We start from the raw sequence: 15,278 nt of genomic DNA on the forward strand, positions 1-15,278 counted from the left end.
ATCCTTCCCTTTGTCTATATTATTATGATATTCTCCTGGAAAGAGCTCTTTTTGAATAAAAGGGATCAACGAACCTATTACCTTACCTTTAAGATAGATCATTAAACATTGGCATAATTATGGGTGATTATTCAGACCAGTGCACACATTTTACAGTTCAAACAAGGCAATACCGAGCGTGGCATCCCCTCGTATGTAACATATTGGGGACAAATATGGACACTATATTTGTATATGACACATGCAGAAAATGGTAAATTGAATATGCATATTTGATACATAAACTATTTTTTTAGAAATCAACCAAAACATTCAGTAACTGGAAATACCTTTAATATTGTCTTTAGAACCAGCAGGTAAAAAAATGAGCAACCAATTTCCTGTGTATTATGCTATTTCAATGAGAAAAAAACAAGTCCATCTGCATGACCTTGCCCTTTGGCCTTGAACGTAAAAAATGTCAGATCATTACAAGGAGGAACAATATACCAAATGTGGTTAAAATCTTTCGAAGCATATTGGTTTTAGAGTGTCCACAAGGGTGATATCGCCTTGTATTACAACTGCCACTGTGACCTTGACCTTTGAAATTTAAAGTCAATAGCGCTTAAGATATTCTAAACGAGTAACACCATACCAAGTTTTGAGCATTTTGGTTCTAGAGTGTCCATAACAATTTTTTCTACACGCAACTTACATGTAGTAGGCGAGGTGATAATAAACTAAGTTTTATAAGAATTAGACAAAAAGATCGATTTCCCGCATCGTAAGCTGTACATGACGTCTTTTGGACATCGTATGGCCATCGCGCCATCATCGTAATCCATCGTGTAGCCTTCGTAATTCATCGTGTAGCCTTCGTGATCCATCGTGTATGCTTCGGCTGAGATATGAAGCTTAAATACCCGTCTTCGGTTAACCTTCGTAATTTCATCTCTTGCTATCGTATATAATTTCGGCACCATCGTATAGACATCGTTATTTATCGTACTTGCTTCGGTCACTTTTTGGTATTTTAACGAGATCGGGACCAACTTCGTACGAACCTACAATTTTCGCATTCGGGTGTCCATCGTATATAAAAATCGGGACAGTGTGACGCGGGCATTACGATGACATGTTTTTGTTTAACATACATTTAACCTTACGACGTGTAACTGAAAAGCTTCAATTTCAAACAGAATCCGCTCATCAATGTCAGATGTTTAATGTTATACGCTCGTTGATAAGATTTATAAGATCCTTTACGTTGTAATTGATATTTGCACAATTTTAGTAATGGTGTGATGCGTTTTCTTGCTTCAACGGCTTGAAACATTTGATTCTATCTAAAATAAGGCTTAAAACTGACAAAATGCTGTTTGCAATCGATAAAAATCCATGAATTATAAGTGCAATCGAGAAATCCATTTAATACTGATGTCGTTTACCAACACAAAATAAATTCAGTATACAATTAATGGTTATCATCAGTCTCTTTAATGTACAACTATGTAAAACAACTTATTCTAAAAATATATGGTTACAAAAATGCTTTTATGACAACTGCATTTTCCCAGTCGAGTTTAAATTGGTATTTCATTCATAATACGCAAATTAAACATTTTTGTGGTATTCTGTGACTTCAAATGTCAGAATGTTATCAAAATGATAAAAGCCAATGATATGGTCAAATTGTTAAAATTGTCTTAAATCGCATATATAAGGTAGACGAAAATATTTCTGAATAATACGTTTGAATATTTCCTTATTTTATAAAATAACTAGCTACAGGGTTAGGGTTGTACCTCTAGGCATCTATAAGACTAGGATCTAATTAGAAATAAGCAAGTATATTGTTTAAATCTCAAAATTCATACATGGAACTGTAATATTGTTGAAAACAGTAAAAAAATAAATAATTGCTGAAAATTAATCTAGTGTTGATAAGTTGAGTGGAAATTGGGCTAATATAGTTCGCATTGCAACAGACTACATACAGATGCTTCAAAAAGTTGTTGCAAAGGTTCTTTCATATTCACAGGGCGTGACCCTTTCAACCGAACTTGACTGAATGGCTCGATATATCTAATTAGAAACATCAAGCTGCATATTCACAGATTTTAATGTCGTATCCTTAAATCAATTTTATAACATGAAAGCAGCACAGGAAATATATGTCCAATGTTTCGCAAATTAATATGAAACATTATTGGAAAGACAATACTACAGTAAGAAAAGCATTTTTGTTTCAATATTACAGTTAAATGTTTTGATAACAAGAAAACTATATTATTTCCTTTGGAAGTATTTTTCATACATGAGTGTTCATGATTGAGTATTAATACAGTTTGCAATATTATTTTACGGTACATATTTGTTTTAGTATTCCTTGGTATACGCTTAAAAAAACATTTCATGAAGATAATAATAAAAAAAAATAATAATTTAGTACATGAAAAATAAAGAATCATCACAAATAGTAGGACATGAAATTCCAACATCAGTTCACTACTGTTGCTTCAATGTATTCTTTGTTAGTCTTCATCATACTTGAGTTTCAGTTAAATGTTTTATATATTGTCTTTTATCGTTTCTTATGCAGTTTTAGTGTTCTATCCCTTGACAAAGCATTTTGTATACCACAGTGAATACCGCTGACTTGTTCTAATAATCAACAGCGCGATTGGTACAAGTCATGCAAAACACCTACATGTATGAAGTCTTTCGGAAAATGAAAACAAGACGAAATTAATGGCATACGTCTGAAGCGCCTTTCTGAATTAACTATCCTTAGGACCGCTCAACATCAAATAGTTGGAAATTAAAAAGTTCAAGGAACCAAACCACTTGAGGAACTATATGACTAAAAGGACTTTAAAATAGCCAAATCAATCTAAAAGCAGACTTTGCTTGAGGGAGTTCAGGCCGAAGTTTCTTTATAATTTCAAAATGTATATACGACCAATTTTAGAAAGGTGTGTTATACATTATGTCAGTACTCAAGTATTGACTACAGGGCTCATGATTCCCTTGGTGATATACAGTCTACGAGCAGAGGTATCGACCAAAATCGTAAAATGCATTTCTACAATAGTAATGAGTAAAAAAAGACATTAAGTTAAGACTGAGCAATATGTGCCTACCTTTGATTTCTACTCTGTTTACAAGGTGATAACAATAATGCATTTCGTTTAATATGGAAATTTTTGGAACATCAGTTTATGTAGTGGCGTGTTTTTCTAGGCTTAAATCAAAATCATTATTTTCTTTGAAATAAAGGCAACAATAGTATATCAGTGATCAAAAGTCATCAATCGATTGAGAATGAACAAAACAGGGGTACAAACCAAACCAATGGAAACACATAAACTATAAGAGGAAAACAAAGGAACTGCAGAAACACCGTAGTGCAACAAAAACAAACGCCAACACACATAGAAACTGACTAGGTACATGACATTTAAACAAAAATGGTGGGTTGAACCTGGTTTAATGTCATGCCAAACCTCACGCTTATTAAGTATTCCATTTTATTTTGGGGAGATGGGAGAAGGGGTACTGATGACAGAGGATGGTACTGTCATCATTGTAATATTCATTGGGTTCAGTGTTAATCCTTCTCCATGTTGTCTGTCTTTTTAGTAGATTCCTAGATTGCTATTTTTTTCACCTTAATGCAATTTCTCATCTCTTCTTAAACTAAACTGAAACGTTTACTATATACTTACGAAAGTCAACCAAACATTTGTTTCTAGTACTTGATTTTTTTCATCCACATCGAGTATCTGTATAAGTGACATACCAAACTCTACATCTATACTCTCGTCAGTCTTCATTACCGGTCGTCCTATTCTACCAAACTGGGCATACCGGTCCAGCAGTGCTTTAATCAACTGTTTTTCTGTCGAGGCGAATGTATTGTTATCTAATGCAGCTGTCAAATCTACAAAATATAACAATTTTGTAAATTACTAATTCTTGCATGACTTGTTTTTTGTATATGTTGTGTTAAATTATCATCAATGCGATCTACAAATGCAATAGAATCATCCTTTCATGAAGTGTTTTATGTGAAATTGTCATCTGATGTATATGTCATAATTACAAATGCTGTTTTATTATTATATATTCCCTAATGTCGGGTGTAAGGTATGTAGTGTTATCTGGCGTAGCTGTAATGGTTTCGTATGAAGAGAATCAAACTTTTTCTTAATTTCTTATATTTTGTCGGACAAACCCAGACAAATCTGTAGTTTGACATACATTTCGGTTTTCAAACATGTCGATCTTGACAGAATTGTTAAACTTTTTATTGAGAAATAACATGAATAGTATTGACTTGAATCCCAAAGTAGAAAAAAAACTAAATTAGGTAGAACTTTTCGAAGATACGGTAAATGTACAGTGAATAAGTTATGTGGGTTTGATTTTGTTGCACTTCGGTATTCCTGCTGTTCCTCTCCTTTGTTTTCCTCTTATTGTTGATGTGTTTCCCTTGGTTTTGGTTTGTAACCCGGATTGTTTTCTTCTCATAAATTTATGACTTTTGAACACCGGTATACTACTGTTGCCTTTATTTATGTCACAGACTTTAGTAAACTAAGCCTTCAACTTTGGCATGTTGGGTTTGTTGTATGAAAATCGAGAAATATACTTCAAATTTAAGATATGTTGTTAAGAATTTGCATAGAAGGGACATACAATCTGCTATAAATGCCCTTAATTTTATCTTTAAATCAATAAATCTCTAATAGAAAACCAGATATAAATCTGTTCATTTTGTTTTAAATCGTTCAAGACAGAGAGGTTATAACATTTCTAAAAAAAAAAAGGGGACCGTCTTAAATAGATTTGTTTTCGTTATGATTTATTAGAATTCTGACAAACAGTCGCTTGATTCCTTTTAAAATAAATGCGTAAATATTGTTGATATTAGCATTTCGAAAGAATAATAATGGAATAAATTATATAGTAAATAACACGCCCAGTTCTTACATTAAAATCAAAACTCAATTACTCGAAAAGTGTTTTGTGTTCGTACTGGCTTACAAAGGAGCAAATAATAAGGTGGTGGTATGACGTAAATACTACATGGAAATTGTTTAGAGAATGATATTATACATTCAACTACATTTAAGGCCGTACGCTCAACAGGGTCATTTGGTAAATAATCATGCCGCAACCAAAGCTCAGCTTAGGTCTGCTCTGTATATTTGAAGGTCCAATTGCGTTTTAGTTACATACACAGGAGTAAACAAATACCGGTATTGACATGATATTTTTCCATTAAAAATAAAAAATATTCTAAATGAACTGATCAATTTGACCCAAAGGTAATTATTTTAAATACAATCAAGTATTCATCGCAATATTATCCGTTCCAAGATTTGGATATTCCATTGTTACACTGGACACTCTTCTTCTTTTTGGCAGGTTGAAACAGCCTTGGTGTGTTTAATTGTCCCATCTCGTTCTACAACCCCATGTATGTAGTGACTTTTTTTTTATTTTAGTGAGTAATATCTATGTTTCTCTGATGGTATCTTGTAATGATAAGAATAGGATCATTATATCCCAGATGGGGATTCTAAAAGAGGGAGAAATATACCAGAGGAACAGTAAAAACTCACAAATCGAAAACAAACTGACAACGCCATGGCTAAAAATGAAAAAGACAAACAGACAAACAGACAAACAACAGCAAAAAGAAATAACACAGAAAACCAAAGACTGAGCAACACGAACCCCACCAAAAACTGTGGATGATCTCAGGTGCTGCGGAAGGGTAAGCATATCCTGCTCCAAATGTGGCACCGGTCGTGCGGCTCATGTTATTACAAACCCGGTAAATAGTTTTAGTCGTTATGTTACATTCATGAAAAGGGAAGGAGATCAACTTACTGTGAAATATTGAGCTGATGGTTTGTTTTGCACTATTGCTGTTTCTTAATGGTAAAGATTGGTATATTTCCCTTGAAGTGTCTTTGTTTTGTGATAGTGCATTCCTGGTCTTGTTTCTTTATATTTAAAGAGAAATAGTGTGTTTACTAATGTTGTCTTCAGAAGGTACTCATTAATTCTGTATTTTCCTTGTATCTCTATTCTTGTATAAGTTGTTCATTATTTGTCAAAATATTGTATTCAATATATTATATAAAGTTATGAGATGTTAATCAAAGTAAATGTATTATAAAAGATTACAATGATCAGTACAAACTTGAATAATAAATTAAATATACATTTTTCGTAGTTATATATCTGAATCCAAACGTCCAAGATAATGTCTATTCAGACAGAAAACAAAATGTATGGAAACCTTGTAAAATATTCAACAAATTACAAACTTTACAACTTTCGACGTAATAAAATGTATTTTCCTGGTACAGCAAACATTTGATAGCCTTTCGTTTACCGATTCGGACAGAATGCAATAAAACTTCGGCGAATCGATTCTTAGTTTGGTAAATGGTGTTTTATTGTCCAATGTTAATCTGATCCGATCTGTATCCACGTTCTTATAATCTATTTATTTCTTTACAATCTGCCAATTACTCTTACTATACCACTTCAAATTGCTTTTTAGGGAAGCTCGATTATGACGCCGATATGGCTTTCGTATACCATTAGCGATTTATTACTTCTAAATTGTCTTGTTTTCTCTAGATCTTTTCGAATCATTTACTTCTATAATTGGACAATATCATTTTTCATAAGATTTTGATGTTACAAAATAATGAAGGCGGCTCATTGAAATGCGAGGAACGAAAATGCAAAATTCATCTGATTCATATACCTCAATTACTTTCGCTAAAATGGTGAATAAGTTTCTCGACTTGTTATTGATCATACTTGACAGAGTCTTTAACCGGTTTTCATCTCGAAGTTAAATGTCTGCTCTTACAGCACAATTAAATCTTCATTTTAAAGTAATGCTCCTGTTAAATGCAAGAAATATTAAAGTAATATAAGCTTAAAAACTGAAAGTTTCAGTGTACATCAACGACAGGAATTTAAATCTCCAAACGAAAACAAACATTGAATGTAACAGTATAAAACTGTACGTTTCCAATAAACTCTCATAGATTAATCTTTCAGTATTTCAACTTGTTATCAAAGCACTAAAAGGTTTTCAATATCAATTTTGATGTAGAATACAACAATGACAGTGAACCTTGAATTTTCAATAACAAGAGGATAGACAGGGTTAATTTTGTCTCACTGTGTGCTAGTTGATCAAATGATGAGAATGCATTTAAAACCAATATAAAATAGGTTAAAACGGTTAAATACTTGACGACAGTAAAAACATCTGCAGAAAATATATTAATTGTGTGTAAAGAGTAATACATCTGCAGAAATTATACTAAAGGTTTGTAAAGAGTAATACATCTATAGAAATTATTTACATGTGTAGAAAGTACACTATACTAGTGCTTAAGAAATGATACATATGTAGATAGTATTACAAAACAAAATGCATAACATGCAATTTAATGTAGATGTAAGTCTATGACGGAATATAAAATATTTTCCCTAATTCAATCTTATTGTAATGTAATCAAAAGTATCGGCCACCTTTTTCTGTATCCATATGTCGCGAAGAATTGTCAGATGTTGTAAAGAATATACATAGAAAAGGAATAAAAGATATCTGGAGGGTTTGATTTCTAAAATGAAATAAATAATTTAGTATTCGTTTAGGAAATGAAAATAAAAATGGGATCACCGTATAGGTTTAACTAGGTATATAAAAATACTTGAATGAATTTCATCTTTCATTGTTATCTCCTCTTTAGACGATAAAGATTTAAAAGTTTGAATGATGTATGTTATAGAAAAAAGAAACCATAAGAAACATTCATCAATTTTGTTTTATTTGAATAGAAAGTCTTACAAATAAATTATATTTCTCAATCAACATGGATAATTTCTTAAAAAGAAATTTACCGATGACATGCCGCAATTTACCTTTAAAAAATTATTTAAAATTCCCGATTTACCTTGAGCTTCGAAATTCTAACGCTTTAAGACAGTTAAAAGTAGATATGCATGTATTTTGTGTTGAAGTAATACATGTGTATGAAAGAGACATTGAAGGTAAACCATGCCATTGTATTGGGTGCTGACAGTAGAACGTTTGCATTTGATGATTGTATATGTATTAAAGGCGTATGAAAAGTAATGCATGTGTATCTAATATGTCCTCTCTGAATTAGTAACCAAATAAAATATACCTTAATATAAAAGAGGGACGAAAGATACCAGAGGGACAGTCAAACTCATAAATCGAAAATAATATATGACCTATCGAGTTATACATATTACCGGATTTGTACTTATACATGACGAATGCCACATATGGAGGAGGATGTGATTACCGTTCCAGAGCACCTCAGATCCCCCCGGTTTTCGTTGTGGAGCAGGATGTGATTACCGTTCCAGAGCACCTCAGATCACCCCGGTTTTCGTTGTGGAGCAGGATCTGCTTACCGTTCCAGAGCACCTCAGATCGGTTTTCGTTGAGGTTTCTGTTTGTCAGGTTTTATTTTTGTATGTTATAATTTGTATACCGTTGTTTGTCTTATGGTCTTTTTCTTTTCTGTGTCATTGCGTTGTAAGTTCATTCGACAGACGAGTTTGAATGTCTCTTTTGGTATATTTCTCTTCCTCTTGTAACCAAAACAAATAATTCAAGTAAAGTTATACAGATGCATAGGCTTGAGTATCGCTCAGTCCTTTCAAATATCGTTATTTTTTTCTTTATATATTTTTTCAGTACTATACGTCAATGTGAATATTTGATATGCAGGTTCGTAGCAGTCAAACTAAATAAAATAGTAGAGTTTGAGAATCTTTAGTCATTTTTTTGGACTTCTTCGATTTTTTTCATACGATACAGGATACAATATTTTGCCCTTTATCAACCAATTTAATGTTCATAGAAGATTTCAATAACTTAATATATGGTCATTACAAAATCTTCAGAAGATTCTAGATTTCTTTTCCTATAGCTTGAGACCCAGATAATTCCAATGATTAACTAGGGTAAAAGTTTGCATTTTGCCGCTATTTTTGACAAATAAAATATATCGAACAGGAGTTCAATAAAATATCAATAAGTTTGGCAGATATTTTTAATTTTCAAACTTATAGAATTAATTTAGAATTCTAGATTCTCTTTAACTGCACTTAACTAGATTTTTATGAACTATAATGATGAACAACTTATACCATGCAATATTCTGTCATATTAGTTATCATGGTATTCATTATTTTCTTTGGTTACATCTTCTGACATCAGACTCGGACTTCTCTTGAACTGAATTTTAATGTGCGTATTATTATGCGTTTACTTTTCTACATTGGCTAGAGGTATAGGGGAAGGTTGAGATCTCACAAACATGTTTAACCCCGCCGCATTTTCCCAAGTCAGGAGCCTCTGGCCTTTGTTAGTCTTGTATTATTATAATTTTAGTTTCTTGTGTACAATTTGGAAATTAGTATGGCGTTCATTATCACTGAACTAGTATATATTTGTTTAGGGGACAGCTGAAGGACGCCTCCGGGTGCGGGAATTTCTCGCTACATTGAAGACCTGTTGGTAACCTTTGATGTTGTTTTTTTCTATGGTCGGGTTGTTGTCTCTTTGGCACATACCCCATTTCCATTCTAAATTTTATATATACCATGCAATATTCTGTCATATTCATTATCATGGTATTCATTGTATAAGATAACATTGATGAACAAGTTATACCATGCAATATTCTATCATATTCATTATCATGGTATTCATTGTATAAGATAACATTGATGAACAACTTATACCATGCAATATTCTGTCATATTAATTATCATGGTATTCATTGTATAAGATAACATTATATAGCTCCAAGTTTTGTTGTACAATTAATTTGATCGTAATAAGAAAGATAATTGCGCAGCAAATGACAATTGCTAGAACTCTTTCTAAATTTATCATAAATGCCTATACATATAATTACTTTATATATTTATATACTTATGATTTAATTAATGATTCCCAAAACAGCTTTTGTGAAAATTTAGTCACGTCGTTAGCACGCTTATGTATGATATATTTAGGGTAACGCGACAGAAAATCAATTTGTACAAAAATCAATTACACTGAAACTTGTACATTAATAATATGTTTCACTTTCAAAGATTTTCCAAATTTATCTTTAAAACATAATAATCTCATAGGGACATCAACATCGTTTGTAGTACTCTATCAACAGAATTTAATAACGTTTCAATCACTGAGTCCAATGATTGTCACTGATTCTTTTATTCCCTATAGAGTTGTGTGTAACAAATTATCTCTTTCAACACAAGGACAAAAGAATAAAACAAACAGAACTGCGGAAACGTTCACTACGTCATTATGTCGTTCAATATATCAAAGAAACAATGAAACCTTCCTTTCTAAGGTTATCAAGACAAACAATGAAACCTTCCTTTCTAAGGTTATCAAGAGAAACAATGAAACCTCCCTTTCTTATTCTTTCAACCAGGAATATAAGGTTATCAAGAGAATAAATAAAACCTTCCTTTCCTAGGTTATCAAGACAAACAACGAAACCTTTCTTTCTAAGGTTATCAAGAGAAACAATGAAATCTTCCTTTCTAAGGTTATCAAGAGAAACAATGAAATCTTCCTTTCTAGGGTTATCAAGAGAAACAATGAAACCTTCCTTTCTAAGGTTATCAAGAGAAACAATGAAATCTTCCTTTCTAAGGTTATCAAGGGAAACAATGAAACATTCCTTTCTAAGGTTATCAAGGGAAACAATGAAACATTCCTTTCTAAGGTTATCAAAAGAAACAATGAAACCTTCCTTTCTAAGGTTATCAAGGGAAACAATGAAATCTTCCTTTCTAAGTTTATCAAGAGAAACAATGAAATCTTCCTTTCTAAGGTTATCAAGAGAAACAATGAAATCTTCCTTTCTAAGGTTATCAAGAGAAACAATGAAACCTTCCTTTCTAAGGTTATCAAGAGAAACAATGAAACCTTCCTTTCCTAGGTTATCTAGAGAAACAATTAAATCTTCCTTTCTAAGGTTATCAAGAGAAACAATGAAATCTTCCTTTCTAGGGTTATCAAGAGATACAATGAAACCTTCCTTTCTAAGGTTATCAAGAGAAACAATGAAATCTTCCTTTCTAAGGTTATCAAGAGAAACAATGAAACCTTCCTTTCTAAGGTTATCAAGACAAACAATGAAACCTTCTTTTCTAAGGTTATCAAGGGAAACAATGAAATCTTCCTTTCTAAGGTTATCAAAAGAAACAATGAAACCTTCCTTTCTAAGGTTATCAAGGGAAACAATGAAATCTTCCTTTCTTATTCTTCCATCCAGCAATATAAGGTTATCAAGGGAAACAATGAAATCTTCCTTTCTAAGGTTATCAAGAGAAACAATGAAACCTTCCTTTCTAAGGTTATCAAGAGAAACAATGAAATCTTCCCTTCTTATTCGTCCATCCAGCAATATAAGGTTATCAAGGGAAACAATGAAATCTTCCTTTCTAAGGTTATCAAGAGAATAAATGAAACCTTCCTTTCCTAGGTTATCAAGAGAAACAATGAAACCTTCCTTTCTAAGGTTATCAAGAGAAACAATGAAACCTTCCTTTCTAAGGTTATCAAGAGAAACAATGAAATCTTCCTTTCTAAGGTTATCAAGGGAAACAATGAAACCTCCCTTTCTTAGGTTATCAAGAGAAACAATGAAACCTTCCTTTCTAAGGTTATCAAGAGAAACAATGAAATCTTCCTTTCTAAGGTTATCAAGGGAAACAATGAAACCTTCCTTTCCTAGGTTATCAAGAGAAACAATGAAACATTCCTTTTTAAGGTTATCAAGAGAAACAATGAAACCTTCCTTTCTAAGGTTATCAAGAGAAACAATGAAACCTTCCTTTCTAAGGTTATCAAGAGAAACAATGAAATCTTCCTTTCTTATTCTTCCATCCAGCAATATAAGGTTATCAAGAGAATAAATGAAACCTTCCTTTCCTAGGTTATCAAGAGAAACAATGAAACATTCCTTTCTAAGGTTATCAAGAGAAACAATGAAACCTTCCTTTCTTATTCTGTCATATAAGGTTATCAAGAGAAACAATGAAATCTTCCTTTCTTCTTATTTCATCCAGCAATTTAAGGTTATCAAGAGAAACAATGAAACCTTCCTTTCTTATTCTGTCATATAAGGTTATCAAGAGAAACAATGAAATCTTCCTTTCTTCTTATTTCATCCAGCAATTTAAGGTTATCAAGAGAAACAATGAAACCTTCCTTTCTTATTCTGTCATATAAGGTTATCGAGAGAAACAATGAAATCTTCCTTTCTTATTCTGTCATATAAGGTTATCAATAGAAACAATGAAACCTTCCTTTCTTATTCTGTCATAAAAGGTTATCAAGAGAAACAATGAAACCTTCCTTTCTAAGGTTATCAAGACAAACAATGAAATCTTCCTTTCTTATTCTGTCATATAAGGTTATCAATAGAAACAATGAAACCTTCCTTTCTTATTCTGTCATAAAAGGTTATCAAGAGAAACAATGAAACCTTCCTTTCTAAGGTTATCAAGAGAAACAATGAAATCTTCCTTTCTAAGGTTATCAAGGGAAACAATGAAACATTCCTTTCTAAGGTTATCAAGGGAAACAATGAAACATTCCTTTCTAAGGTTATCAAAAGAAACAATGAAACCTTCCTTTCTAAGGTTATCAAGGGAAACAATGAAATCTTCCTTTCTAAGTTTATCAAGAGAAACAATGAAATCTTCCTTTCTAAGGTTATCAAGAGAAACAATGAAATCTTCCTTTCTAAGGTTATCAAGAGAAACAATGAAACCTTCCTTTCTAAGGTTATCAAGAGAAACAATGAAACCTTCCTTTCCTAGGTTATCTAGAGAAACAATTAAATCTTCCTTTCTAAGGTTATCAAGAGAAACAATGAAATCTTCCTTTCTAGGGTTATCAAGAGATACAATGAAACCTTCCTTTCTAAGGTTATCAAGAGAAACAATGAAATCTTCCTTTCTAAGGTTATCAAGAGAAACAATGAAACCTTCCTTTCTAAGGTTATCAAGACAAACAATGAAACCTTCTTTTCTAAGGTTATCAAGGGAAACAATGAAATCTTCCTTTCTAAGGTTATCAAAAGAAACAATGAAACCTTCCTTTCTAAGGTTATCAAGGGAAACAATGAAATCTTCCTTTCTTATTCTTCCATCCAGCAATATAAGGTTATCAAGGGAAACAATGAAATCTTCCTTTCTAAGGTTATCAAGAGAAACAATGAAACCTTCCTTTCTAAGGTTATCAAGAGAAACAATGAAATCTTCCCTTCTTATTCGTCCATCCAGCAATATAAGGTTATCAAGGGAAACAATGAAATCTTCCTTTCTAAGGTTATCAAGAGAATAAATGAAACCTTCCTTTCCTAGGTTATCAAGAGAAACAATGAAACCTTCCTTTCTAAGGTTATCAAGAGAAACAATGAAACCTTCCTTTCTAAGGTTATCAAGAGAAACAATGAAATCTTCCTTTCTAAGGTTATCAAGGGAAACAATGAAACCTCCCTTTCTTAGGTTATCAAGAGAAACAATGAAACCTTCCTTTCTAAGGTTATCAAGAGAAACAATGAAATCTTCCTTTCTAAGGTTATCAAGGGAAACAATGAAACCTTCCTTTCCTAGGTTATCAAGAGAAACAATGAAACATTCCTTTTTAAGGTTATCAAGAGAAACAATGAAACCTTCCTTTCTAAGGTTATCAAGAGAAACAATGAAACCTTCCTTTCTAAGGTTATCAAGAGAAACAATGAAATCTTCCTTTCTTATTCTTCCATCCAGCAATATAAGGTTATCAAGAGAATAAATGAAACCTTCCTTTCCTAGGTTATCAAGAGAAACAATGAAACATTCCTTTCTAAGGTTATCAAGAGAAACAATGAAACCTTCCTTTCTTATTCTGTCATATAAGGTTATCAAGAGAAACAATGAAATCTTCCTTTCTTCTTATTTCATCCAGCAATTTAAGGTTATCAAGAGAAACAATGAAACCTTCCTTTCTTATTCTGTCATATAAGGTTATCAAGAGAAACAATGAAATCTTCCTTTCTTCTTATTTCATCCAGCAATTTAAGGTTATCAAGAGAAACAATGAAACCTTCCTTTCTTATTCTGTCATATAAGGTTATCGAGAGAAACAATGAAATCTTCCTTTCTTATTCTGTCATATAAGGTTATCAATAGAAACAATGAAACCTTCCTTTCTTATTCTGTCATAAAAGGTTATCAAGAGAAACAATGAAACCTTCCTTTCTAAGGTTATCAAGACAAACAATGAAATCTTCCTTTCTTATTCTGTCATATAAGGTTATCAATAGAAACAATGAAACCTTCCTTTCTTATTCTGTCATAAAAGGTTATCAAGAGAAACAATGAAACCTTCCTTTCTAAGGTTATCAAGAGAAACAATGAAATCTTCCTTTCTTATTCTGTCATATAAGGTTATCAAGAAAAACAATGAAAACTTCCTTTCTTATTCTGTCATATAAGGTTATCAAGAGAAACAATGAAACCTTCCTTTCTTATTCTGTCATATAAGATTATCGAGAGAAACAATGAAACCTTCCTTTCTAACGTTATTAAGGGAAACAATGAAACCTTCCTTTCTAATTCTGTCATATAAGGTTATCAAGAGAAACAATGAACCTTCCTTTCTAATTCTGTCATATAAGGTTGTCAAGAGAAACAATGAACCTTCCTTTCTAAGGTTATTAAGAGAAACAAAGAAACCTTCCTTTCTTATTCTTTCATATAAGCTTATCAAAAGAAACAATGAAACCTTCCTTTCTTATTCTGTCATATAAGGTTATCAAGAGAAACAATGAAATCTTCCTTTCTTAGGTTATTAAGAGAAACAATGAAACCTTCCTTTCTAAGGTTATCAAGAGAAACAAAGAAACTTTCCTTTCTTATTCTTTCATATAAGCTTATCAAAAGAAACAATGCAACCTTCCTTTCTTATTCTGTCATATAAGGTTATCAAGAGAAACAATGAAATCTTCCTTTCTTAGGTTATTAAGAGAAACAATGAAACCTTCCTTTCTAAGGTTATCAAGAGAAACAAAGAAACCTTCCTTTCTTATTCTTTCATATAAGCTTATCAAAAGAAACAATGAAACCTTCCTTTCTTATTCTGTCATATAAGGTTATCAAGAGAAACAATGAAATCTTCCTTTCTTAGGTTATTA

At 31.9% G+C, this 15,278-nt stretch overlaps 1 protein-coding gene across 1 annotated transcript in view; it reads right to left on the reverse strand.

Annotated features, from left to right (window-relative positions):
• The window catches only part of LOC139487411 (neuronal acetylcholine receptor subunit alpha-2-like), a 90,794-nt gene that overhangs the window by 42,241 nt on the left and 33,275 nt on the right, over positions 1 to 15,278 (reverse strand). The window contains exon 2 of the mRNA XM_071272164.1: positions 3,711 to 3,925. Within this exon, the coding sequence (XP_071128265.1) occupies positions 3,711 to 3,925 (215 nt within the window). The remainder of the gene's footprint in view (positions 1 to 3,710; positions 3,926 to 15,278) is intronic.

Source organism: Mytilus edulis, chromosome 9 (assembly GCF_963676685.1).
Source record: "Mytilus edulis chromosome 9, xbMytEdul2.2, whole genome shotgun sequence".
Lineage (NCBI taxonomy): Eukaryota > Metazoa > Mollusca > Bivalvia > Mytilida > Mytilidae > Mytilus > Mytilus edulis.